The following is a 27,989-nucleotide window of genomic DNA, read 5'->3' as shown; positions in this document are numbered from 1 at the left end:
GTCTAAAAGTTCTTTGACATGTGACAGGTTGGTCCACAGTGTACAATTGAAGTTTATTTGTGTGCATTTAATTAATCTTGAACCCAGTGTACTGCTTTTTTAATAAAGTAATATATTAAAATCGTGCAGACTGGTTCACCATGTTCCTCTAGAAGCCATGTATGCAGCATAGCAATCTGAAATGTATGTCACTCCATTTTAACCACATGCAGGGTCCCAATGGCTTGAAGTCAGTGTTACAGGAGGACAACAAACCACCTGTGTGCAGAAATATAAAATAATAATAAAATGTGCACATGTTCTATAACATTGATGTTTATATTTAAAGATTTATTCTATAAACCAAAGGGAACTGATTAGTGTACCAAATCAGTTTAAACTGATTAGAATAAACCAAAGTGTACTGTTAGTGGTGGTGTTAGTGGCTGATCAGTATAGTTGACAACATGGCAACCTAATGAAATTTTATCAGATCTGCTTTAGGTTTTGGTCATTTCAATAGAATGCCCCAAATATTTTTTAAAGGTTTTCTTTTAATTATGATTGCATGATTAATATATAAACATTAAATGAAAAATGCAAGGTCATATTTTTACATCTAATTAATATGAGTACATTTGGAAGATGACTGATATACAGTACGTAGGCTATATGATTGGAGTAAAGGAGTAAAGGGGTGTTTAAGATGCTTAACTGCTATTCATATCTCTACTGTATTTAGGTCTTTAGCTGTACAATACAAAAAGTGTTTTCCATTACATCCCTAATAAGTACATATGACAGTATGAAGGCGGTGAGGTTGGGAAACTCTTGGCCTTAGCCCCTAGGATTACAGGCATGAAATTGTAAATGCAACATCACTTCGCATCCAGTCAAAGGAGTGGAGGAAGCCTACAAACACAGACATGTTGGTTTGATAATGAGAGGGGTATTTCCATTATGTTACAGTAAATCCATACTCTTTAATACTCCAGCTAATATTCAAAACAAGTTAATGTTTTTTATTGTCTCTTACTTAAATAAACACACAAAACACACACACACACACACACACACACACACACACACACACACACACACACACACACACACATGCAAACACACACAAATAACTAACTAACTAAATAAATAAATAAATAATCATGGCTTATACAGCTCAAGCACCCACACATTGAATTGCTCATATCACAAGTAGCCATTGACACCAGACCATTTTATTAAATTAGGAAAGTAATTTAACTTAAGGGCAACAGAAGAGATGCTGGAATATAATTGAGCTGCAGCTGAAGTGTGCTTCAGTGTGATGACGAGATAAAAAAAAGAGAGCAGAACTGTTGTGAGTTAAAAAATGTTATTTCTTGGTTCGGGAAAGTTGTCTGGAATTTTACCATTTGAATGAAATATACTATAATGTGTTTCTAAATAACATTAAATACTGAATATAGTGGCAAAGTGACTGAATACTGAATACTAAGACTAAGTACATTTACGCCCATGCTCAACTATCTTCTGCATTCTAAAGAAACTAAGATTAGTACATTATTTTATCCATTATTATCACCCTTAAATTTCTATGGTGTTTCTGTTGAGGCTGGTTGATTCTGATTGGTTTTGATCATTACATTGTTGATTTGAGCCTTGCAGTTCAATCTCATCCTGGTGGGTCTGCTTCAGGGCTTCCATACGGAACTGATTTGTCAACAGTACAACAACAGCAAAGCCAAAAAACAGAGAGGAGCCAAACAGACTTGTCATCAAGCTCAGGTAGACAATTCTATATACACATGGGGAAAAAATATTTAAATTATCAATATTTAAATTATTTAAATTATTTATTTAAATAATAAAAAAAAATAGTTTGAACATTATTCATCTTCAGCTGTTAAGTTAAGTTAAGCCTTTATTTGTCACATATACATTACAGCACAGTGAAATTCCTTCTTCGCATATTCTAGCGTAACTGGGGTCAGAGCGCAGGGTCAGCCATGATACGGCGACCCTGAAGCAGTTAGGTTAAGGGCCTTGCTCAAGGGCCCAACAGTGGCAACCTGGTGGAGCTGGGGCTCGAATTGCCGATCTTCCGATTAGTAACTCAGTGCCTTAACCCTCTGAGTTACCACTGCCCTGGTCAGTATTGTGGTGGAAGCTGAGTGTATACCACAAACACTAGTAATGTGACAATAATAATGTGCCAATATACAGTGAGGGAAAACAGTATTTGATCCCCTACAGATTTTCTAAGTTGCCCACTTACAAAAAAATGAAGGGTCTATAGTCTTTTATTATAGGTTTATGGTAAAGGATTGAGACAGAATATTAACCAAAAATCCAGAAAAAGCACATGATACAGTACAAATGTTATGAATTAAGTTGCATTTTAATGAAGGAAATAAGTATTTGATCCCCTACCAACCAACAATAATTCTGCCTCTCACAGACTGGCTATGTGCTCTTGTGGTACACATATTGATTTAAGAAGGTGCTCCTAACAACAATGTGGTATGTGTATAAAAGCCACCTGTCCACAACATCTCTATCTTCCATTCAAACCCTACCACTATCGGCCAGACCCAAGAGCCAAGATTTTAGACCTGCACAAGGCTGGAATGGGCTACAAGATCATTAGCTAGAAGCTTGGTGAGAAGGAGACAACTGCTGGACCATTTACAAATGGAAGAAATACAAAGTAACCATTAATGGCCCTATATGCAAGATTTCACCTCATGGAGTAAGAATAATCATGAGAAAAATGAGGGACCAGCCCAGAACTACACGGGAAGAGCTTGTGAATGATCTCAAGGCAGTTGGGAGCACAGTCACCAAACAAACCATTGGTAACACAATACGCCTGCATGGATTAAAATCCTTCAGTGCAGCAAGGCTTCCCCAAGGTTTGCCAATGAACAGGGAAAAGATTGGGATAAACTGCTGTGGTCAGATGAGACCAAAATTAAGCTCTTTGTCATCAACTTGACTTGCTGTTTTCGGAGGAAGACATGCTGACTATGACACTAAGAACACCACAGTCCCTACAGTCAAGCACGGAGGTGGAAACATTACGCTTTGGGTCTGTTTCTCTGCTAAAGGTACAGATTGACTTTGTTGCACTGAGGGGCCAATGGATGAGGCCATGTGTTGTAAAATTTTGGATGAGAACCAGCTGAAGATGGGTTGTGGATGGATCTTTCAGCATGAAAAAGACCTCAACCATACTGCCAAGGCAACTAAGAAGTGGCTCAAGAATAGGCACATTAAGGTCATGGAGTGGTCTAGCCTGTCTTTAGACCTTCTTCCAATAGAAAATTCATTGAGAGAGCTGTAACTTCAGGTTGCCAAGCAACAGGCAAGAAACCTTAAACGTTTAGAGAAAATCTGTAAAGAATAGTGGATCAGAATGCATCCCAAGATGGCGTGCAAATCTGGTAAACAACTACAAGAACTGTCTTCCCACTGCTTTCCAACAAAGTTTTCTCTATAAGTCATGTTTTGCTTGGGGATCAAATACTTATTTCTTCATTATTTCTCATTGAAATGCAACTTAATTTATAACATTTGTATCATGCGCTTTTTCTAGATTTTTGGTTGATATTCTGTCTTAATCCTTTACCATAAACCTATGATTAAAAATTATAGACCCTTTATTTCTTTGTCAGTGGGCAAACTTGAAAAATCTGTAGAGGATCAAATACTTATTTCCCCCCCTGTATCTGGCACCAAGCTCACACATTCACAATCATCAATGCACATATTGGCAAACAGGACACCTCAGAGAAAAGCAATGTCGACAAAGAGATAGTACAGTATGTGAAAACCTACACAAACTATCAAACGGGGGATGCTGGAGGTATGATGTGGCAACACTATATGCTGCTTTGCCATACCTGTTGTGTTATGTTAATAATTGTAGTTATTCATTTATTAAAGGCTAAAAACAAGTAATGTGGTGTAGGGCTCCAGTGTGTGTGTGTGTGTGTGTGTGTGTGTGGGTGTGTGTGTGTGTACTGTATATATAAAATATTAATTAAGTCAAAAAACTTATATAAAAATGGAAAAACATGCTTTAACATGCCTTTTTAATATTTATATACTAATAGCTTTATTTCATGCTACTCAGCTACTTTCCAATTCACATACAGACCTGTACATGTTCATGTCATACATGCGGCAGGACCCTTGGCTTCTGCATTTCCTCACGCTCCATTTTAAACAACTGGAGTCAATTACCGATCCAAAATACACTGGAGATGGAATACCAGCTACAGAGCAGAAATATTGAGAGGGTATAAAGCATCTTCCAAACAAGCATTTCATGAAAAAATACAGAAAAGCTATCTAGCTTAGTTTTCTTTTAAAATCAGTAGGGGACACTGGGTTGTCTGTAAAGACTAATTCATTTATTCATTCATATTCTTCTGCGCTAATTATATACAGGGTCTAAGGAAACTTTGGGCATGAGGTGAGGACAATTGCAGGGCACAAATGCACACACTCATTCATCCACTATGGGAAATTCTTTGGACTGTGGGAGAAAACCGGAGCAGCCAGTGTCAATAAAGATATGAGACAATAAATCTTCCTGAAAGTAAACAAACACTTGAGGTCTCTCAATTGTAGTTTATATAAATAATTGTAATTGATCAGATATAACATGTGACTGATCTATTTTACTGAAGCATGTCTGGAAGTTGAGTCATGTCATCTGGACTTCTTTCTTGTTAGGTCGAAATGTTTCAGACTGAGAAAGCTACATGGATGATTAGGGAAATGTTTTGCCCTGTAAAGAAAGAAGTCTAGTTGACATGAAAAATTCCAGATAACTTGACCAAGATTACTGAGAATCTTTACAGACATACTAAAGCCTGAAGCATGTATTTAGGCAACACCTTCGTGGTTTGATCTTAAATAAATCATCAGGTTTTATAAGAATACAGTATTTCTGAAATCCACATCAGCCCAAGTGCATACAGTACATACTGCATGCATGCAATACATACAGTATACAGTATTATATAAACCTTACCTAGTGTTCTAATTGCTAGAGTTTGAATACCAATAGCCAGTGACTTTAGCTCAGGAACAACACACCTGTAATAAATGCAATTAATACACATTAATGCTGTAAGATGTGGTACAGTATTAGTATAATAGTACCAAAAGTAAAATAGCATGTTACATGAACTGAAAAAAAACTTGTTGCAATAAAAATGTTTACATTTTTCTGCATTGCAATTTGATCCGAACTGAAAAAATCCTTACAGTTTTTACAATGGTTGAAATTTTTGAATTGCAATTTAATGTTGTTGGATATTTCAAAGGAAAATGTTTTTTTAAGCATATAAAATTCATACAAAACAGTTACTAAATTGCAGTTAAACAATATTTTCGAGTTTGACAATTACCATCTTCCTTATATTTCAACATCACAAACTCAGAATAACAAAATTCAGGTCGAATGCAGCATTTTTTAAACTAACAAGCTGGATTGCCATTTGCACAATAAACAGTGTTACGCGCTAAAATCCCTCCTCCACCGTAATCGCTTTAATTGAAGCAAAACTTCTGTGGCAAATTTCTGTACATGAAGCAAAATGAAACAAATTAAGAAAGCAGTCAAACAGCATGGATTCCAATTAATAAATAAAATCAATAAAAAAGAGAAATTAGGTTAATTGCAGTGCAGCCATGTTGTACAATTTTATATGTGACAAAGTGACAGTGCGAATAGTATTCAAAGACTTATGACTTAATACTAAATATTAGACTGAAACTAAAAAATGTAAAAAAAAAAAAATAAATTGACAAAAAAATTGTCAAAATTCTTTTAATCAGACTGATATTAAAAATTATACTATACGCACTTTACATGTTTCTTAAATACAAAGTTTTTACTGCTACTTTTATTTAAAAGTATAAGCAATATAAATTTAACAAAGTGTAAACAGCATGTTTGTTGTTGCTGCTGTTGAGAAAATTAATCCCATCTTGTCACTAAATGTGACTGCGCATTACTATGGGCAAGGAAAAGAAATCCATCAATCTCATGTTTAAATGAAAGAGTGCTTTGCTTTAAATATAGCGATTATGGCGGAGGGGGAATTTTAACGCATAACACTGTTTATTGTGCAACTGGTGCAATGCTGCATTCCAATCAACAAGTAGTTCCTAAGAAGTGGACTGCACAGGGAGCAGGAAGAGCACACTTTAATGTACACTGCGGCAAGGACTACAGCAATCGGCAATCCATTGGTCTTCCTGCGATATCTCGGTTGAGAAGACCTGAATATTTTTCTACCTGAATTTTATCACCAGAATTTTCTCGACCAATTAAGATTGTATTTTTAACAATAAAGAATATTTTTGAATAGCAATTTAGTAACTTGAAAATTTTTACACTGAATGCATTTTTTTTCTAAATGCTTGATTTACATTTTCATTTGAAACATCCAATCACAATAAATTGCAGTGTCAAAAATTTCAAGCAAAAAAGTTTTTTTTTTTTTTTTTTCAGTTCAATTAACATGCTATTTTGCTTTGGGGAATGATGGCACTATTATACAGTACTTCCATATTAGAATACTACAATTTTTATGTTTTTATTTTTTACCAACCGTATCATGACCATAAACATAGGCGTCATTCCCAGAGATTTAGTGAACGTTGCAAATCCAAACAATATCATAAATAAGGTAAAACTACGACTGCATTCTGGTGCGCGAGGACACTGTCCAAGAGACACAGAGGTGCTGCCCTCTTGTGGTGACAGGTACAACACACAACTGCAGTTGTGGAAAATCTGTAAAAATATATAAATATTGAATTAATTTAAATTATTTTAACTAGCGCACATTTAGAACTAGTCTAACAATAGCAAACATAAACTACACAACACACAAAGAAAAAAAACTCACCTTTGTGCTATACAAGAAATGCTACAAATAAATCCTGTGCTGCTTATCAAATGGCAAAAATAACATCTTTATTGCGATGTATGGCAGTGACGCATCATTCTAAGTTTTTATTTTTTTTTTTGCACAATAGACAGACTGTACTGACAGAATAAAAAAAATGGAGGGACTCAGCTACAAAAACAGTCTACAGGAAATACAAAATGTGACTCTATGGTGGCTTGTATACTGTACAAGAAAGCATTATTTTTAAAATTATTCTCTTATATACTAGTTACTTTATTAGAAGGAAATTAGAAAGTTATTACGAAAAAAAAAAAGGAGAGAGAACTTCCTTAAGTTCCTTGAGTTATAATGAATTTAATGCTGTAATTGACATATCTTTTTATATTCATAGCAGGGCATGGAATTTTATTGCTTAAACAATAGAATTAATTATAAAAGAAGGATTTAGTTTCTAATATAATCCAAATGTTTCAGTTATTCTAAAGAACTATGTAAATATTGATACATATGTTTAAGTAGATGAAGCCTCATTTTAAACATAAATGTTTAAGAAAATGTTTGCAAGAATAGCAACCGAATGACAAGATTAAGTTTGTGTGTGTGTGTGTGTGTGTGTGTGTGTTTAACACACTCTTTATCTGTAGTGTCTTGCTCCCCCATTACACTGTGAAATTATTACCGTATTTTTGCCATGCCCGGTGGAACTTGTACATCCTGCCAGGCATGGAGACATGTATGTAATGCCGTCATAACACACTGGATCCCACTTTGTTGCAGAACATGAACAGTTCTGGTTACACTCTGAGAACAGCATTTGCTCATCGTATGAAATCTGAGGTGTGCTGGTTGGGGAGATAAATATAAGGGCTTAGTTAAAATGTATATTAATTCATAACATTTTGCAAGTTACAACTTAAATTTATGCAGTTTAAAACAAATATACAAATTCTTATTTCTCTAACAAATTTTCACTGGAAACTGATCTGATATGAGTAAGTTACCATACCTGTTATAAGAGACAGTGAGGCCAGCTAGGCGTATGTTGTCACACTTATTCATGAACCGCAGGAACAGCAGGATCATGGCTATAAGAGAGGTAAGAAATGAAAACTTTGTTGCTGATAACGAACTCAGTTTGTACCTCTTCATCAGCAAGCCACCCAGAAACATCCCCAAAGCTGATACAGGCAGGTTTGTCAAACCTAGAACAAAGACAGAGTGCCAAAACTTTAGCTCTGGACATCTTAATAAACAGGCTGAAGAAAACTAACACAGAAACTCCACACAACAATTGGATCCTTGAGCTGTAAGACGGCGATGTTACCCACTCTAGGCAGCTGAGATTTATTTTATTTAATCACCTCGAACTATTTTTTGGGGGAAAAATTGTGGAAAATGTATGTGTTTGTTTTAGCCAGCGGTCAAATTGTAAACAATTACTAACCATAAAAGATTATTGCGAAATATGTGCATTTTATGTAATTAACGGTTTTATTAACAAAATATAAGCTTAAATCAACTTGGAGCCATCAAAACAAAACATTCCATTCCATAAACATTAGCAATTAAATAATTTAATTTAATAGTATTGTAGTTTTGCATGACTACAAACCAGACTCTCTCTCTCTCTCTCTCACACACACACACACACACACACACACACACACACACACACACACACACACACACACACACAAATCATCACACAATACATCAAATTACTATTATGGCATTTAAAAGTTTTTATTTTTTATCCTTTTGCAACCAAGCATGTAGGTAAAGCCGAAAAGGCTAATGAAAAAACAAAATCTCTAATCTCCATGAATCTTTAAATTGAGAATGAAATTATACAAATTGGGTAAAGATCGTGTCTTTTATAATCTTTAAAGCTTTCACTTTCAAAAACTTCCACATTAAACTGAATCCTTCATTTTCATCATGTCTCCGCTGAGAGAATTCGTGCATATACTGTATATCATACCTTTTACTCTCTTCTTTTTAAAATATGTCAAAAGCTGTGCTTGAACTGTTGTCTTAGCTATTACAAAAATGCGAACATCACAAAAATTATGCAAACTTGAGTGAGCTTGTGAGCAGCGCGTTACAATATAAAATTTTGATTGGCTTATCACTCTTTTTAGTTTGAAAATGATCATGCATCAAGAGTTTTAATATTTAATTTTCAGGCCAAATATTACATAATATAGAGCATTAATAATTTAAAGGGGATGGCAAGGGGGATGGAGATTTTATAGAGGTGATGCCACCCCCACATCCCCCCTCACATTGAGCCCTGGCTATAGCATTTTTTGACTGGATCCAAAAGGCTCTTTTTTTTGGCATAATGCTCCTGCGTACAAATTAAACTCCATAAGATTTGCAGAGGTTGAATTTGTCTGCTTTGGGATGAACCAGAATTCTAACTGTGTGCCAGGCCTTATCACCCAGCAGGTTAAGGGGTCCTTGAATGGAATGAGATGTTGTAAAAGCACATCTGGGTATAACGATCAGGTGTCTACAAACCTCAGGCCAAATAATATGTGTCCTTAAGCTTTGTATCTGCTTCTAACCAGAGTTACTCACCAATGAGAAAATTCGCTCTGTGGGAGGACAGGCCAAAATGTTGCTCCATGTACTTGGGCAAGAAGGTAAAGAAGCCTATTAAAGAACTGAATACCAAGACTTGTTCAAAGAGTATAAGGGTGTAAATAGGGCTGTCCAAGAGCTTCTTCAATGCGAATAAGAAACCTAAACATATAAAAAGAGATAACCGCACTGTAACTTTTACAATTATTTAACCTAACATAATACTGTACAAAAAGAAAATGCTTAAAATACATTGAGCACGTTAATACAACTAAACAATAAAATTTTTATACTGACTTATGTCATTTATGTTTATAAATGTATTCATTTTATTGGACCACATAAATTAACTTGGAAAAAAGAAGCCAGGTGCCTTTTGCAGCGTCTGACAATTTCAAATATAACCCTGAGGATTGTGCAGCATGGTCCTGGTTGCCATGATCAGAACTTTGATTGTCTATGTGTTCCTCTTCCTGTTTGAGTAAAGAACGAGGGAAAAACCAAAAAGGAATGCCAGACAAGAGCAAGAGGGCAGATGACACAAAGAAACCCAGCCACCAGGCACCCACCCACCGAATGTCATTGGGGGTGATGGTCAGTGTTTCTATAAGAAAAAAAAAAAAAAAAAAAATCAAGCATGCAGCCAAAAAAATAATACAGCAAGAATTACTTTGATATAAAGTAAACAAAACAGAATGAAAAAACATCAGAACTAGAAACAATAAAGCAAAACCAAAGCAATAACTCAAACAAAGGTCTGTGCTGTGTTTACCAGTGTTGACAAATCCTAAATCAACATATAGTTTGGCAAACAAGGAGCCCAAAACGTAGCCAAAAATGGGACCCACCAGTGCTACTGCCTGGAGGCATGCTGTCAACAGAGACACATTGATCAGTTTTCAAAAACTCAAGTAACAACTATCCATAATACAGTACTAACATGGATACACCAGTTGTATGTTTTCATTTGCTTATTAAACAATTTTACTTTTAAAATATTGTTATACATGTTTTAAATATACAACAGAAATAAACTGCAAATCTTTACAAATTTATTAAATATCTGTTTTGTTTAATATGCTGTTTATTAATAAAACTGCATTCTCTCTCTCTCTCTCTCTCTCTCTCTCTCACTAATTCTTTCTTTTTTACAAAAATTAAGCATTTTTTTGCAATAAGTTGACTGCAAAAAAAAATACATTTTTAAAATATAATTTGCCTATGTAAATTGCAGAGTTCTCTGCTTTTGCAAAGTCATCAATGTATGAGATCCCCAGGGGCATGAGTGGTGTTTCTCCTATTCCACGGAGAGCGTTTCCCAGCATTACATAAACCCACAGATTTGATCCAGCTTCTTTCAGACAGCCTGGGCCTACAATTACAACATTATACATCTATTATATTTAAATTTCATAGTTTTTATTTAATGCTAATGAACCAGAGTCTCTATTTATTTTATATTTATTCACATCAAAACATAATATTTACACTATCAAATTATTAAGTAACTACCATACCTGGAAACTAAGAGAAAATAAAACGATATGTACTGACAGGAGTAAATAATGGGTCCACACCATACAACAAGCGGTTGGAGTCTAAAAGATCAATGCTTTAGTACAATTAAATATTTGAATTTCAGTAAAATAATGTTACCTGCTTCAAAACCTTGTGAATGCTCTAGGGGAATATCCATGTAATTGCTTTGCATTGTGAGATCCTGGCATGCAACAATGTTGACAGTTTGATTCACTGGTATTATTGTGTCATACTTGTACCTGCAGGATTTAAAGAGAGATTATCAAACTGCGTACCACAGAGATACAGAGAAGTCTGCAAATCTCTGAACTGAAACTTACTGTCCCATAAAGAAATGAGGGAGCCCAGTGACAGCAGAACCAAAACTCATTAGAAAACAACCACATCCCATTAGCCTAGGTCTGTGCAATTTTGACCCAAAATGGCTTACAAGAGGTAAAAACAGCAGATTACCTGAAAAGAAAAAAGTTAGATAACTAGCAGACAATAACTCTCACGCAGAAAATTAGACACACAGAAATGCTCGGGGGTTCCATTCACATGAGACGTATTTCTTTGGCCATTAGATGGCCTGCATCCAAATACTAAAAGGCTATTTTCATGAGAGTGGGATTTGTTGGATAATGTCAGGTGTCATCATTAGCCGACCTAAGCTTGATGCAGATGCAGATAATCAGGGTTTTAATTTAAATAATAGGCAAGAGCAATTACAAAGTCCAAATCAAAATTCAAAGAGCAAATATTCAATAACTGAAAAGGGTCAGGTGATTGCCATATGACATTCAAAAGGCAAAGCAAAAATCTAGAACGGAGAGAAGTAAAACAGGAGTCAAAAAACTCCTGGCAACCAACAAAGGATTGGTACATTCAGAAACATCAGCATTCAGCATTTCTTTGCAAAGTTAGGTAGTGATAGTAAGTAATACATTAATCATTAGCTACAACACTAGACTTTTGACTTGCAGGTAAGCAACTGCAAAGAAAGATGTTTCTTGATTGGATTTGTAGTTCCTCTGTGTCTGGATGACATTTTGCAAAGGTAAAAATTGTACAGAAGTAGAACTTGTTTGTAGGCAGCTTAAAAGTCAAAAGTAAAACTAAACTAAAAAGTGGGCTATAACTGTACATAACTTGTATTTAACTTATAGTATAATTTACAGAATAGTTGCAGTACAAAATAAAACTTAAATGAGCACTAGTTGTGTACGCAAAGTTTATACACTTACACCAAAGTATATTTTTTTATAAACTAAAACTTTTGCCAGTTTACAGTAGGTCAAAAACGTACTGAAGTATTACACTTGCAGATGTAGTATACAGTAAGTCCATCAACATTAGTTTACTTACTACATAAAGTACAATATACTTGCGAAAAATGGTTTTTCTAGAAAAAAACTTTTTCTTAAGTTTACTTTTCATATGTTTAAGTTTATTTTATTTTATTGTAACAAATTAGTACATATTGTAAATTTTATATTTTACATAATTTTTTGCTGACATTTTGCCTCTTCTATTTTTTTTAGGTCACAAACAGTTATGTACTGTAGGCTTGAAAAATGTTTTAACTAGAAAAACTAGAATTACATAACACATAACATACACAACACTTATTAATATACACTATATAACAGACTATAGTCCTTTAGTTCCATTTCAAAAGCTACACTCGATGCTGCGTGAAAACACTATAGAAACATCACTTTGTTCAACCGGTCGTGAAGCCGTGTGTGTCAAACACGCCAAATTTTCAACCTCGGTCAGGTGACGTCATCTATTTAGGTGCACCTGCAGGTTATAAATACTGTAGGAGTGAACCGGAAACATCGTCTGGTCTTTTTGTGTTCAAGGAGCGCATTGTGTTTGCGTGTGTGTGCAAGTGAATATACACACAAAAAAAAGAAAGTGCTACATAACTCACCAATATGGTAGAGTTTGAAAGGAGATGCGTGCCTCAGTGTGATATATCTCTTTCGGAGGGCGATCCCCACACTTTCTGTTTTAAGTGTTTGGGGGAAGAGCACGCTTTCCACGGAGGTAAAGCGTGAGCACTGTGATGTCCCACCCTTTCTCGCACGCTCTCGCCGGTCAGAAAGTTTTAGCGTTCACTTCTCAAGCGCACTCCGACGCTTCTTGTGAATGTGCAGAAGAGACTTCCTCTCTTGCTTCCGCTGAAATAAGAGATAGCCATGTCAAAGCGATCCTCTAATGATGACTGCTGGCCGCAAAAAAATCCCCCAAGCGCTCAAAATTAGACACCAGGTTTCTGTCAGGTGGCTGAGGAGGGGTCTCAACGACAGCCCCTCCCGTTCTTAGGTGACCCCCAATGACGATTTAACTCAATTAATGGAATAAGCCCTTTTCAACTCATATATGTGCTATTGACATCAATTTAATTGATTCAAAAGCGCGGTTTTATATGATGATGCCTTGGATTAAAGAGACGCTTGCAGGCTATCTCTCTTCTGGAAGCTTATCCTCCCTGAAAAAGCCCATACTCCCCACCAAGCTGTGTAGACTAACATCTTTGTTGGTGGGAAAAGCTTTTTCAGGCAGCGGGTCAGGCTGATGCTGCCCTGCACACCATGGTGGTTCTGCAGGCATACCAGGCTGACCTGCTTAGAGATCTGAGCACTAGCGGGTCTATGGACGACGCGGCGTTTGCGGAGCTACAATGAGCCACAGATTTATTTTTCAGATTTATTTTTTGCAGAAGGAGAGTGTGGTGAGCCAGGTACCCCCTCGTAAAGACTGGGAAGGGACTCGCAGCGCTTCGCAATTCGCCTTAAAAAGACAGGACCCGAAGAGTGTTTCGAGGAGCAGCGGTCTTCAGCGAAATGTTAGGTGCTTGGTTTCTTCCTGCCATGTTTCAGGATGCCGAACACCAACCCCCCCCCCCCCCAGCCCCCCCCCCACCCCCCATCTAGCCTCATTGTCAAAACTTGTGCCCTTTTAGAGAGGCTGGCAGCGGGGAACCTACTGCCAGGTCTCCTTAGGCACAAAACACTGTAGACAGAGGCTACAGGATTCATTTTGCACATCGTCCTCTGCGTTTCAATGGCGTGGTCTCCACTTACATAAAACCGGAATGAGCGCATTTGCTAACTTGGCAATTACAGTCTTTGCTGGAAAAAGGGGCCATAGAACATGTTCCCCTGCCGGACAGAGACCCAGGCTGGTAAAGTCAGTATTTCAAGGGAATACAAGGGATATGGAGAGGTCATCTTTTCGCGAGGCACAACTATTGCCTCGAAATGATGGCTCTATTTCTGGCCCTAAAATACTTTCTCCATCAATTGAGAGGCTACCATGTCCTAGTGCAGGGGAACAACACTACGGTAGTTTTATACATAAATCACCAGGGCGGAATGTGCTCGTGCTGCTTGAACAACCAGCGCACCAGTTTCTGGTTTGGGCACAGGACAAACCAGGGCGATTTACATTCTGGGGCATACGAATGTGGAAGCAGACTTGCTGTCCAGACACATGGGGACTGGAAACTCTACCCTGAAGTAGTCAGGCAAATCTGAGAGAGATTTTATGTAGCAGGGGTGGATGTCTGTGCCTCGCAAGAAACAGCACAATGTCTTCTTTGCTACTCTTTGTCTCCTCAAGCTCCCCTGGGTCTGGACGCAATGGCCCCTACGTGGCCCAGATTATATTTTTATGCATTTCCTCCGATAGCCCTGCTCCCGGGAGTCCTGGCAAAGGTCCCTCAACAGGGTTTGCGCCTCTTATTGATAGTGTTCCATTGGCCGACCAGAGTGTGGTTCTTGGATCTAATATCTCCTCTCAAAGGCTCACCGTGAGTGATTCCAGTGAGTGAAGATCCAGGGGGGATCTTCTGTCTTAGGCGCGGGGGCAATATTCCATTCCCGGCCTCTGGAACCTTCACATCTGGCCCCTGAGGGGAACCAACTAAGAGATGCTGGTCTTCCAGCCAGCGTAATTGAAACTATACTATGTGCTTAGGCCTTCACTAGAAGAACTTATGCCCTCAAATGAAAGTATTTAAAAATTGGTGCATGACAAAACATGTAGACCCAGTCCACTACTGTTTCAGTGCTGGAGTTTCTACAAGAAAAAGTGCCCTCAGGCTTATGCCCTAGTACTCTCAGGACATACGTAGCTGCTATTTTGGCTCATCATGTTCTGACTGAGGGGGTTTATTGGGCCACACATTTGTCAGATTCTACAGTATAGTTTGGATGTCCATGCTTCTCTGGGCTTGCGGGTCATCGAGTCAGCATCCCAAAGTTATGTCTGAGACCTCTTTTGCTATTATGCACACGCAACATAACCAGTTGAACAAAGAGATGTTCCCATAGCGTTTTCACGCAGCATCTCGTTCTCGCTTTTTCAGGGAACAGGGTTACAGCAAAGTAACCCGAGGCAATCTCAACCAAGTGAGGGCTATTTCCAGTTCAAATTTAAAGAAACCCCCTCTCTAGTTGTAATTAAATTTACTGTGTACACTCACATGACCAAACATGCATGCACACACACAAAGATGCCACACTATATTTGTACCTATCTCAAAACTGGCATCAATGAGGCCAGAGAGAGTGCTTGACAGGTTGAACCTTCTTTCTATCTGGGTAATGGCACTCTTCATGTTGGTGCCAGACAAAGTCTTGGTGAAATACGAAAAAGCCAGAGACAAAATAAACATCTGCAGGAGAGTAAATCACTGTATGATTAGCTACCTGTTAAATGTTTTTAGGTAAGTTATTTGCATTGTGATTTATTTAAAATATTACACCATAATTATGTACATAGACTAAGATAAGACAACATACAATACCAGTCAAAGGTTTGTCAAAGGACACACCTACTAATTCAATGTTTTAGTTTATTTTTTACATTCTAGAACAATACTGGAGATTTTAAAACTATGAAATGACATACAGAATTATGTAATTACAGTTTTGTTCAAAATAATAGCAGTCCAACATCAGTAACCAGATCAATAATTGTTTTTGGGAGAAATTATACTTCCCCTTATTTAAGGATAAATGCAGAAAAGGTTGTCCTGTGCATTTCCCACTGAAAATTAAAGTAAAACGGGTTGTTTCAGACATTGTTCAAAACAACAGCATAATTTTTATTTAAAAATTGACTAGAGATGATATCAAATGTTTTAAAATAGAGATCAAAATGAGAAAGATGTTCCAGACCAACAAGACTGACGTTATGGAGTGGCCAGCCCAATTCCCAGACCCTAATTCAATAGAAAAGTTGTGGCCTGACAATAAAAATGCTGTTTCTGAGGCGAAACCAAAAAATGCAGAGGAATTGCGACATGTAGTACAATTGTCACAGATGTAAAGCAATTTTCAGAAAGCATGGTTATACAACTAAATATTAGCTTAAAGATGGACAAGAAAGATTAAACTTTAAGCAATTTTGTTTAAACTGTAAATTCATCACTTTGTAAAGATGAATGATGACACTGCTATTTTTTTTATCAGACTAATATTTGTTTTTCTTCACTTACTGTAAACTAATAATTCATTTAGCACATTTTTCTTCATTTTATGATTCAAAATAGAACGTGCAGGGTGCCCAATGCATTCGTGTGATTAATATTAAAAGTTATGGATATGGAGCTTTTTTCAACACACTGCTATTATTTTAAACAAAACTGTATGTAACAACAAAAACAACAGTCAATTAAATCACCTTAAAATCACTAATTAACAGCATCTTAGATTAGAGCTGTTATGAAGGCTCTATGAGTATAACAAGCAGGTACATCTCAACATCAACTGCACAAAAAATTATTGCATATTTTGCATGCCTTCAGCATTATTTTACAATGTAGAAAGAAAGAAAACTCAGAAGTGAGAATGGCATTAGAAGGTGTGTGCAAACTTTTGACTAGTAGATTACATACACAACTTACATTCAGAGTAGAGCACAATGGGTCCCTGGTGTTATTTTTGCGAGGGACCATTTTGATGCTAGGAAATATCAGTAGACAAAAAGATGCAGGGTAATCATAGCATATTATTTAAATTATAAAATGGGTGGGCAATGTTTATTGTTTTAGAAGAAAGAGACAATTCAGAAATGTCTTTCAGGAAAGTTTTCCCAAATGACACTACCCTCACTCACTCTTTATTGTTCCAGCTAAAGCTTATCATTGCTGTAGTCTGTACATACATTTGAATGTTGATCTATTTTATTATATTGTTGATCTCTGTTCAGCACTATTATAATTATTCCAAATAAAGGTAGTGTGCTCATTTCACCATGAACCACCAGTGACCAATTAGACTTCAGGTTCATTGCCAAGATATTCAGAAGTTTAGTGTTTCACGTTTTGAAAACAAACTAATTAAATGCAAACTAATTAAATAGTGAGTTCTGGTACTCACCTTATAATACTATGTGATTTTGATTCAAATAGCCAAAGACCATCCAGATTATTTACTTAATGAATATTATATTTTAAAAGAACCAAATGCATTGATACAATTTCATCACATCAAATTAAAAATGCATTAAAAGAATTATGGTACACAGTAAATCAAGTTACTTTTCAGATATTCTTCAGTACTTACATCTATTATGCTTCTTAAAAAGCTCTTTGAACTTGCTTGGAATTTGTTTAAATTTGTATTTCCTAGGATTCCCTTCAATCGATTATCTATAAGAGAGTATTTAATGAAAAAGAAAGACCCAGAAAAGTGCCAGAATGTCAAAGAATTGCTGGTAAAAAAAAAAAAGCAGTAATCATGAAACTGATAGAATTGAGGAGGTGTGGGGTGTTAGTAATGGTGATGGGCGGAGTAAGAGAGTCATAGAAAAGAAGTACAGGGAGGTAAGCGTTTGAACTTTTATCCAAATTACTTTTATCCAACATTTTCATGTGTAGCTAAAAAATTTAATTAAGAGGAATTGGCAATACTGCAACACAACACCCCTGTATACATGCGACTGTCACTCCTTTAGGTGCATACTCTAGTATGTTGCAAAACAAATTATCAAAAAAAGAAAAAATTCTAAATTTTCAAAAGAACAATAAGTAAACTAAGATTTTTTATGTTATTTTTTATTACATGTTCAGAAATCATTATGTGAAAAAGGCAATTTGCAAGATATAATTTAATAAGGCATATCTTTTTTGGTATGACAGTTCTGCTTGTGAGAATGCGTAGGAGAAAATATAACACGGTGTGTATTGTTTCACAGTTGTGTTACGCTGTTTAGAGTTGTGAAATGTGTCAAAGAAAAGATTAAAATACACATTAAAATTAAATCACTCGTGTAACCTAGAGATAAAGATGATATACAAAAGATGCAAAGCTCAGAAAAATGCTATGCTTTTTAAACAACAGAATTATGGTTAAACCCACCTATCCATTGTCTATACAGCTTATCTTGTTTTGAGTTGCACGGGGCTCAAGCATATTGCAAAATGCATTCTTAAACAAAGATAATTTTTGGCTTTTGGCCAATGTACAACACATGGTGAAAGGAAAGGTGGGGATGCAGGCACAGTGTAATGATAACACATTTATTGATAAAACACAAACAAACAAAATTTAAAATTAGTACATTAATTAGGGATCACAAGACCATGAAATAGACCAAACCACGATAATCAGTGATACTTGAAAACAGTAGACATAACAAAGACAGTAAAGAAAAAAAAAAACAATAACAAAATTATTAGACTAAACTGGATTCAGGTGACTGCAAAGGAAATGCTGCTAACCTTGATGGGAATATTCAGCTTTAATTTAAGAGGTTTGACAAAGGTGTGCTATTAACTATTTATAAGTTACAGCCATGGGAAGTCCAGAAATACTTGTCAACAAAAGTCCCAACACAAGGCACATGTTCATGTCCTCTCCAGGTGATTTTCTTGACATATTGAATTTAAATTAAAACAAAGTGTAACTTCTAATGTGTTTAGCAAGGGCAGGCTAGAACACAGACACAGGGGACATTGAAAAAATAAACTATTTTATTTATGAAGTACAGCAAAAATTTGCAGCAGTAAGGAGAAGTCATGTGTTGAGGAGCACTTGAGAGGGTAGCCTGGTGGCCTCCTGAAATATTAGCAGTCCTAAGCAGTTGGCAGGGACTAAGTCCCCTTTCTTCCCTTTTGTGGGCCTTGTTGATGCTAAAATGGTACAGCAGGTGGAGCTGACCATGGTGTTGAATATGTTCTGGGTTTTTCTCTGCTTGGTTGAGTGCAAAGGTGGAAGATAGTAAGAGGCGCTGGCTTTAGGCCCGCCATCACAGAGTGAAGTCATTATATTCAGATTTAATTTAAGGGTTTGACAAAGGTGTGCAATTAACCATTCATAAATTACAGCCATTTGTATAGACACACACACATTTTGGGGCATCAAAAATAATAGAACAAACTAACATAGTTTAGTTCTCTGACCTACAAACGAGTTTCGTTCCGGATATGTTCTTACAAATATGTAAGAATGTGTCTGACAAAGTGAGTCTTATTCACCTTTAAAAAAATCTACAATAAAAGGCATACAAATCCACTTTACTATATCTGAGGCATGCATCTGTCCCCTTTCACCACACTGTCATCATGTGGCCAAAAATCGTAATTGCATGTAAGCCTTTTTAAACATGCCCATAGTACTTAATCTCGTGAAATGTAACAGTGTTGTATTTTAATAACGCAGCTGACCTTGTTTAAATTCAACCCAGGAGGAAGGTACAACGCTACATGGTGTTTTCTTAAACAGAGGCCACTTTGTTTTACAGCTGTTTTCCACTGAATTGGACTGTTTTGTTAAGGATTTTCTGAAATTAGAATAATTTATTTTAGCCTTACACGACAGCCATTTTGCTCCCAGGCTGATTCATTGAAACCAGTGAGGCAGACTTATGTCTCCAGCACCCCCACATGCACACATATTTTGACACAAAAAAATATTGTATATAATTGTAAATATATCTGGTGCACTGCAGTGTCTATATTTTTTGTACAATACATGATGATTTTGTCACATCTATGAATGTTTGTGAAACCGCAGTCCAGTCGTATCTACTGAAATTCATAACTAAAATATTTATAAATCAGGGACTTATTGTACAGACATAAGGACTGCCTTTAATCTTTTCCTCCTATGGCAGTGCACCGGCAGGTTTGTGGACATTTTCAGGTCATACATCAATGCAATCCTTACCCCCACTTTTAGGTATACATAATTAATGCCAAAGAACTAGATAAATGAAGTGGGATAGACAATAAATCAAAGAAATGTAAAAAGATTTTGAAAAAATCTGCATATTTTTCTAAATAGAGAACTGCCATAAATGTCCACCTCAAACTTGTCAAGTATATATATATATATATATATATATATATATATATATATATATATAAAACAGTGCGTTAGCCCATCAATAAACAAACACAAAACAAACTAACAGCAAAAAGATCTGGAGCAGAAGAGCGGACAAGTTCTCAGCAAGTATTACTGGCCGAGGATTTTGAGCTGTGTATTTCCTTTTTTTATGCGACTGCACATCTACTGTATATGCTGCTATTTATATGAGGGTCATTTTATTTTATTTATGCACAAAAATATTAAGTTTGTTTGTGTATGTACTATATGTGTGTGTGTGACAGAGAAAGAGACAAGACTTCAGTCGTAAAGAGATCAAAGGAAAAAAACTCTAAGGATTAGAAGCTAACATACCACCAGAGAATGCACAGGAAGAACAATCTTGTGTGTCCATGACATCATTGCATATGACAGGCAGAGCACAGGAGCATGCGCACACATGCTGGATCTACAGTATCTATCTATGAGAATGTCTACCGATATGTTGAATCTGCATGATTCAGAACATGCATGAAAGGACGCATACAGTAATTATTTTCAAAGTTTTTGTTAGAAACGCTTTTCTATCATTGTGGAAAATATCACAGGTTTTTCTATTAATGTGTATCCAAAAAGAACTATTGGTTAGGATTTTATTGTCACTTACTGTAATTTGAGATATTAATGAGGGTTAATACTTGAATAAAAAAAACTGTGCAGTCCAAATGGTGGATTTTATCTCTTAAAATGCTTTGACAGGCTTTTACTGCAGCTACCTAGCAATTATTCGTTTTATGAGTTTGCTACCCTTTCTGCTTTCACTCATGTATTCACTAATTGAAGCACATTGCCTTTTAGGATTAAGTGATATTTTAGTGTCAATATTGTTTTAAATGTAGTGTTATCTTGCTAGAATTAGAATGTTATGCAACAAGCAAGGAAAATGAAATAACCACATAATACTTTGCATATCTTTATTTACTGATTAAGTCATATGAATACATCATTAAGAGGTATTAAATTATCATTTAGCAGATGTATTGAAAGTAAAGAAACAAAAGGGAGCTAGTTCAAGGCTTTAAAAGCTATATGATTTTAGCATTTAAATCTGAAGTTCTTAAATTTTAGTAATAACTTGAAATATAAAATAAAAGAAAACAAGAACATCTCCCAGGAAATTTATGTTAGTTTTTAGCACTGAACATTCACACCAGATAGGAGAAACGGCAAATGTTACCAAAAAGGAAATAAAAAGATAAATGTAATTAAACCCTCAACCACCAAACCTTTAACACAATAAATTGATCATTTGAAAAATAACAAACCATGCGAATCTAATCAAACTTCAGATATATGTTTGGAATGTAGCTGTAAGTACTCTCTGTGCATTACAGCAACATTTTAAATCTTTAGAGTTTTTAGTCCTCATGCTGGCATGCACAGCTGGTGATGTGTTTGTAGGTGTACTTTGTCTTTTTGCTCCCATTGCAGACCAGATCAATATGTCTTACTTCAAAGTCTTTAACTCGGCAACAGACTGATTTTTGCTCCAAATGCAGAGATGCAGATTTTAGCCACCTACAAACAGGACACAATTACAAACAAGTATACAACCAAAAAAATAAAAATAAATAAATACAACTACTCTCTGTATGTAACAAATTTCTAGTCCTTTCTACAAGGTACTGTGTGCGTTGTAACCAGGGAAAATCTGTTAGATGTACACACTATTTGTGTAACACTACTACTAAAAAACCTATACAAGTGTGTAACACTACTACTAAAAAACTAGGTTGGAGGTATAATATGGTGTAACAAATGCAGTGGTAAAATGGTCTGCCTATAGATAAGACTTTAAAATCTAAGTGTGATTTGTGAAGTCCACAGTTTTAGGGAAATCAGTTTATTTGTTGAATAGTAAAATGACAGACATAAAAAATAATAATCTGTATTTTCAATAACAAATAGTAGAGAAAAAAAGAGAAAAAGGATTTTCCTCAAAATTTTACCATGGCTTTATTCTCCCACATTTGTAAAATAAAGTTGGATATAGATATATCACAGTGCCACAGTTTTAATTGATAAAACAGTAGACAATAAGGGCTTGGGATGGGGAATTATACAAATTTATTATGACAAATGCATCTATTTAGGTTTGTTCCTACAAGACTATCATTAGGTGTTAAGGTTAAGCATGATCAAAAAAGCGTAATAAATTAAGGGTCTTACTGGGAGCCTGATCTACAGTTGCCTTCACAAGTGGGCAATGTCACCACCGAAGTGCAGTCCTCAACAGTCACTTGGAACAGTCTGACTGCACATGTTGTGTTGCCTAGAAGAGTTACAGAAGCCAGTTGTAAACAACATGAAGTAGCACCTGGACTAGAAATACATGCACTTGTGTGTGTCTATTTCTAAGTATTAATTGGTAATTTTCTTTGGAACAAATACAAAAACATGGTTAAATGATATCACCCACACACCATAGGCCCCAAAAAAAGGATTTTTGGCAGCTTTTCTATTTTTATTATCTATCCTCTATAAACAATAAAATTCCTTAAAATCTTTACAAAATATTGCAATAATATTGTTATTGTTTAAAACAAAAAAATTATATAGGTATATTTTAACATACATGAATAACAGCAATGATCCTGATCCCAAACTTGAAGTTCCTAGGTATACACAAATTACATGTAGTCATCCACATTATGCTTTATTCTAAGATAGAAAGTGAGTTTATAGTTTGAGCAGGCTCACCTCAGGACAAGACTGCAGTGGACAGACAGTCTTCTCTATTTTAGTGCCTTCTGTTGTACAGTGAAATTTCTCACAAGGGCTCTTGGAGTCCCTCCAGGTATCACCAGCCTTAGGAGACAATGGAGAAAAAAAAACTCTGGCACTGTACACGCCATCTTACACATTTTACTCATTTGCTATTATGTTACACACTGTTATACAGGATAGGAAGGACTTTCACTCTAGACAAGCAGGAACCAACATCTATTAAATCTCCTCTATTACATGTTGCTCATCATTGGCTGAAAAAAACATAATGTAGTTATGTCTAGTACTTTAACAGTCATTCTCTATTGGAAGATATTGAGCACTTTTATAACTGTTCAAACCAATTGGGATTCGGAAAGAATAGAAACTTCATGCAATGAAACCATGACGGACAATACAGTGAAGCCTCGGATTGCGAGTAAGGCAGTTTGCGAGTGTTCCGCAAGACGAGTTTTATTGAAACAATTTAGACGAGTTTGCAAGACGGCAATATGAAGCAGCATTTTACATTTCTTGCAGCATTTGTCTGAATCTGAGCAGAGGATACAATGCCTTATACACTTCAAAATTCATCCGGCTTCTTTTATCAGCAGTCAGGTCATCAATAAACACCAGTAACAGGCTTATGCCACAATAGTGCCACCTGCCAGTGGCAGATGATGCTTAAATCAGTTGTTTTTTGAGTGTTTCTTTTAGCATTGCCCATGGTTTGCACCTTGTGAAGCATCTGCATTTACTTCATTAAGCCATCTCTTTATTGTTGACTTTGACAGTGACCTGCCCACTTCCTCTAAAATGTTCTTGACTTGGCCACATGTTGTGAAAAGGTTCTTGTTCACCACTGACAGAATTCTGTTGTCATCCTTTTAAGTTGTTTTGAAAACTTCTATGGTCTTCCAGGCGTTTCACTGTTGTGGAGTTTGCCAGGTAATTTTAACCTCATGTTAAGAGTTCGGGTAAACAGCTACCAGATGCATATGTAGCACTCAGATCCACCTGCAGGCCTTTTATGTGCTTGGTTTGTCATGGAATAATGATTGAACAGGTCATACATTTCCATTAAACTGCAGGTTAGCGAGGGGGCGTGAATAGGCACCAGCTGGTTATTAATTCTCATTAATGGATCTCCGGCTTCTCCCGCTCTATAAAACACGCAGGGAATGTAGCTTGGGTTCTGTCTGGTCCTGAAAGTTTAGTGAGCAGATTCACATGGCAGATGCAAAAGCAAGGGGTAGCATGCGAGAGGTGTGATGCGATGTGCCAGGGACTTCAAAGCCGTGGAAGGGATGGTGCCTTTGAACGATGCACTGAGGACAGCTGCGAGCAGACTGCTGAAGCTCCCGCAGCACTGGAAATCTCAGACAGAGCCATATTTGGTGACCCTGCTACCAAAGAGGAAATGGCCATTGTGTGTTCCACCACAAGGCTTCTGTTCCCTGCTGCGGTGCCAATGAGAGCTGTAAGGGGCCGGTTCAGCCGACCACGAGAGGAACAGTATGAGGAAGCATTCAGGAGCCCCTGCCCATGCGGGCTCACTCTGCCCCTGGCCATGCAGGCCCACTCTGCCTCTCCCCGCGTGAGCCTCCTCCACCGCTTACCAGCCTGTGTCAGGATGCCAGCGGGGCACTGCCCACAGACCTGCATGTGCATTCTTTTCTCCCTTTTTTTTCTTTCTCCCTCCTTTTAAGCCTTTCCTTAAACATTATTTCAATAAAATGTACCTTTTTCTGTAAGACCGCGCCTCGTGTTGTTTGTATTGTATTATTTTAATAGTAAATACTATATTTTTATACTATTATCTTTTTTTATTGAAAAAGTGGCATCATTCTTTCAGATAAATCTCTCTTGGATTAAAATGTTTTCTAATGCAGAGAAGTTCATTCATTTGTAGATATGCAATATACATATAATTTCACAACTGCCTTAAACTAATGTACATTGTATAACCTCATCATTATTATAATTACCAGCTGGTCTATTTTCCACTAAAGTATGATGCCTTTCCTACTTTCCATACACAAACTGTACACCAAATGTGGAGGGGATCTCACCTTATATTTTTTTCCTTGGTATTCACAAATCGCCTCAACTATGGAAAAGATGGATAAGCAATTTTAATTACAACACATCTGGAAATGCTTTATGAGTAAAACATTAACAAAAGAAGTGTTAACAAGTGAGACTTAAAATCTGTGTTAGTGTTTTAACCATCAGAGGGAAAGAGAGCTAAGGTTAATATATCGTATATACAGGCAGTCCCTGACTTACAACATTCAAGTTAGGAATTTCTGCAGATAAGAACTGACCGAAGTTCTACTTCTAGTTCAATCATATATAAATATATGAAATGTCCAAAATCCAGTATATGTGTGCGTGTGGGGGAGTGGGAGAAATGAGTCGCCCTGACTGGTTTCAATGAATTAGGAAGCACGATAATGGACAATGGCTGTCCTGTAAAGCTGTCCTAGGCCCATATTTACTAAGCATCTCAGAGTAGGAAACTGCTTGCCACTTTGGTCCTATTTTTCAATTTTGTCCTATTTTTAAAAGTAGAAATAATAATAAAATAAAATTTCTTAGAATAGGAAATCACAGTATATATATATATATATATATATATATATATATATATATATATATATATATACTTATACTATATATAGTTTATGCTCCAGTATTAAAATACTCAGTATCAACATCTTCCTCTCAAGTACATAAAACTAGCAAAATGAATAGAATAGTGGTTAAATTGCACTTGACGAAGTGCTAAATTACCGCATATCGGGTGATTACAGCAGTCAGAGATGAGAGTAGAGCCAGGACCGCATGTCGGAGTTGGAGGCAAAGGTTTTGGCCTGCATTCTTCTGTCAGTGTCTGGTTATTGCATGTGCAGATTCGGCAATTTGACTCCCATGTTGACCCAGGCTAAGACAAAGAGTTGGAGTGCAATCAGAGATTTGGTTAGGAAGATACACAGTATATTCTTGACAGTCAGTTGATTGGTGATCCATTTGTTTTTAAGCCATTTAAACATTTTGCCTTTGCTCATTTCTAATTATTCTAATCAGCTCAACTCCATTCCTGAAGGCCCAGTAATTACTCATCGTCTACATTGCTTTATCCTGTATGCAGGGTTGCGGCGGCCTGGAGCTTATCCCAGGACACCTAGGGCACAAGGTAGGGTACACCCTAGACAGAAGCGGGAGGCAATGTATCACAGGGCACACATTTGTGATTATTGGTGAAGTACTGTACAATCTGCACTGCAGGACTGGGACCCATTTCTGATAATGGTTAATTACTTTGTTCATGTTCACTCTCTGATTTTCTTTTATGAACAGGAAACAGGTAATAACTCACCAACATAGGTTTTCCGTCTGCGTTTTTACAGTCTGACAAAAATCAAGCACACAATTATGAACATTATCTCATACAGGAAACATTGGTTGAAGAAAAGTTATTCAGAATTGACAACACATACCATATGACCTAGTTAAGCACAAAGCCACATTTTGTAATCTCAAATGCATTTTACTGGTATATTAAAATATAAATGAAGCTTTACTTCAAGATTATTTAGTTATTGGTTATTCAGGAACTTAGCTTTTTCACCATGTCAGGCTAATTCTATATCTTATAATCTCATAATCTGCACATACTGTTTCATTTTAAATGAGCTTTTACACAGAACATAAGACAAATTTTGTACAAAAATGATAACCACTCACTGGTGCAGTGAGATACACAAATCTCTTCATGTGGCCCAGCAAGTAGCTGGTTGTGAGGGCAGAAACAACCAGACTGCTTTGTATCCCAAGGTGGCTGCGAAATCCGCATACTAGGTAAAGAACATACACAATACAACACAATAAGCAAGCAGAAAGAAAGAAAGAAAGAAAGAAAGAAAGACAGAAAGAAAGACACACTCACGTCCCGCTACAGTAATCATCTGGGTCATGCTGGCATGAATTATAAATCATTCCCTTAGGACAGTGTATGTCTGAGAAAGAAAATGTTTTAGAACATATAAAAGAATGGACTTTATAAAGCATTCCATTCTGGCAGAGCAAAAAAATGTTTTTATGTATTATTTATGAAAATGTTGCTTTGCTATATACAGTAGACACAGTAAGTTCATATTTTAATTTGTAGCTTATTATATTAAAACAATGGATGGATGTAAGCCATACATTAATGGTGAATAAGTTAAAATACAGATACAGTAGATATCTTGAATTATTTCAGTACACTAGCAACCAACAGGAATTTATTTCTGTGCAGGTAAACCAGCTACTTTACCACAAAGTCCATTGGTGAGATTTCTCCACTCCACACATATACCCTTCTTTTTGCAGTCATCAGCTCGACGCTCTAAAGCAGAGCACAGATAGTCTGTTTTGTTGCTCATACAGTAATCAAACTTGCAATTGTCCACCAGCTTTTCATCAATGTCACCGCATTGGCTGAATATTCTGTGATTTAAACAAAGAACATACTGAATATTATAGATGTTACATACTTATTTATATTACAATTTTTTTTTTAAATCTGCATGTGTTTGGACTGTGGTAGGAAACTGAAATTCCTAGAGGAAACACACCAAGCATGGGGAGAACATGCAATGCACTCCACGCACACATATCTGAGGCAGGAATCTAACCCTCAAGCATGAAGGTGCAGGGCCACAGTGCTTCATGCTGCCAATATATATAACTTATTATTGTACTTATTAGTAAATTATAATAATGAGTCATTTCTAAATTTTTAGAGTTTAAAAGTTTAGAAACATGTCTACTGTTTTGAACTGAAGTTATTAATTATTCAGTGACAAGAGATTTTTGATACACAGTAAGTTAA

At 36.3% G+C, this 27,989-nt stretch overlaps 2 protein-coding genes across 2 annotated transcripts; both read right to left on the bottom strand.

Moving 5' to 3' along the window:
- Positions 1-1,281: 1,281 nt before the first annotated feature.
- On the bottom strand, positions 1,282-16,995 carry LOC128534311 (solute carrier organic anion transporter family member 1C1-like). The gene is made up of 14 exons (XM_053508694.1): positions 16,939-16,995; positions 15,564-15,705; positions 11,357-11,489; positions 11,154-11,275; positions 10,717-10,869; positions 10,270-10,368; positions 9,871-10,101; positions 9,495-9,659; positions 7,918-8,113; positions 7,591-7,753; positions 6,609-6,793; positions 5,021-5,085; positions 4,139-4,256; positions 1,282-1,774 (listed from the first exon to the last, which is right to left on the bottom strand). Exons 1-14 carry the CDS (start codon positions 16,987-16,989, stop codon positions 1,564-1,566), a joined length of 2,034 nt encoding a protein of 677 aa, XP_053364669.1. The 5' UTR covers positions 16,990-16,995; the 3' UTR covers positions 1,282-1,563.
- A 4,415-nt stretch (positions 16,996-21,410) lies between these two features.
- On the bottom strand, positions 21,411-26,969 carry LOC128534735 (apomucin-like). Its single transcript, XM_053509148.1, has 8 exons — positions 26,861-26,969; positions 26,493-26,524; positions 25,907-26,057; positions 25,183-25,220; positions 23,105-23,212; positions 22,980-23,019; positions 22,574-22,676; positions 21,411-21,922 (listed from the first exon to the last, which is right to left on the bottom strand). Exons 1-8 carry the CDS (start codon positions 26,967-26,969, stop codon positions 21,763-21,765), a joined length of 741 nt encoding a protein of 246 aa, XP_053365123.1. The 3' UTR covers positions 21,411-21,762.
- Positions 26,970-27,989: the final 1,020 nt, after the last annotated feature.

The sequence above is a fragment of the Clarias gariepinus genome, chromosome 12 (genome assembly GCF_024256425.1).
Source record: "Clarias gariepinus isolate MV-2021 ecotype Netherlands chromosome 12, CGAR_prim_01v2, whole genome shotgun sequence".
In the NCBI taxonomy this organism is placed as follows: Eukaryota; Metazoa; Chordata; class Actinopteri; order Siluriformes; family Clariidae; genus Clarias; species Clarias gariepinus.
Note: the sequence above shows the minus strand (reverse complement) of the source record. Positions and strands in the feature narration are given on the sequence as shown.

Excerpts from the sequence above, each read along its gene's own strand:
- LOC128534311 (XM_053508694.1), bottom strand. The coding sequence starts at position 16,989 with ATGGTCCCTCGCAAAAATAACACCAGGGACCCATTGTGCTCTACTCTG. Across the intron at positions 10,870-11,153 it reads TTCACAAGGTTTTGAAGCAG|GCCCAGGCTGTCTGAAAGAA; the intron begins GTAACATTATTT and ends TTGTAATTGTAG. Across the intron at positions 6,794-7,590 it reads CCGGGCATGGCAAAAATACG|ATTTTCCACAACTGCAGTTG; the intron begins GTAATAATTTCA and ends ATATTTTTACAG.
- LOC128534735 (XM_053509148.1), bottom strand. The coding sequence starts at position 26,969 with ATGCGGATTTCGCAGCCACCTTGGGATACAAAGCAGTCTGGTTGTTTC. Across the intron at positions 23,213-25,182 it reads ACCAAGGAAAAAAATATAAG|GCTGGTGATACCTGGAGGGA; the intron begins GTGAGATCCCCT and ends TTGTCTCCTAAG. Across the intron at positions 23,020-23,104 it reads CACTGCAGTCTTGTCCTGAG|GAACTTCAAGTTTGGGATCA; the intron begins GTGAGCCTGCTC and ends GTGTATACCTAG.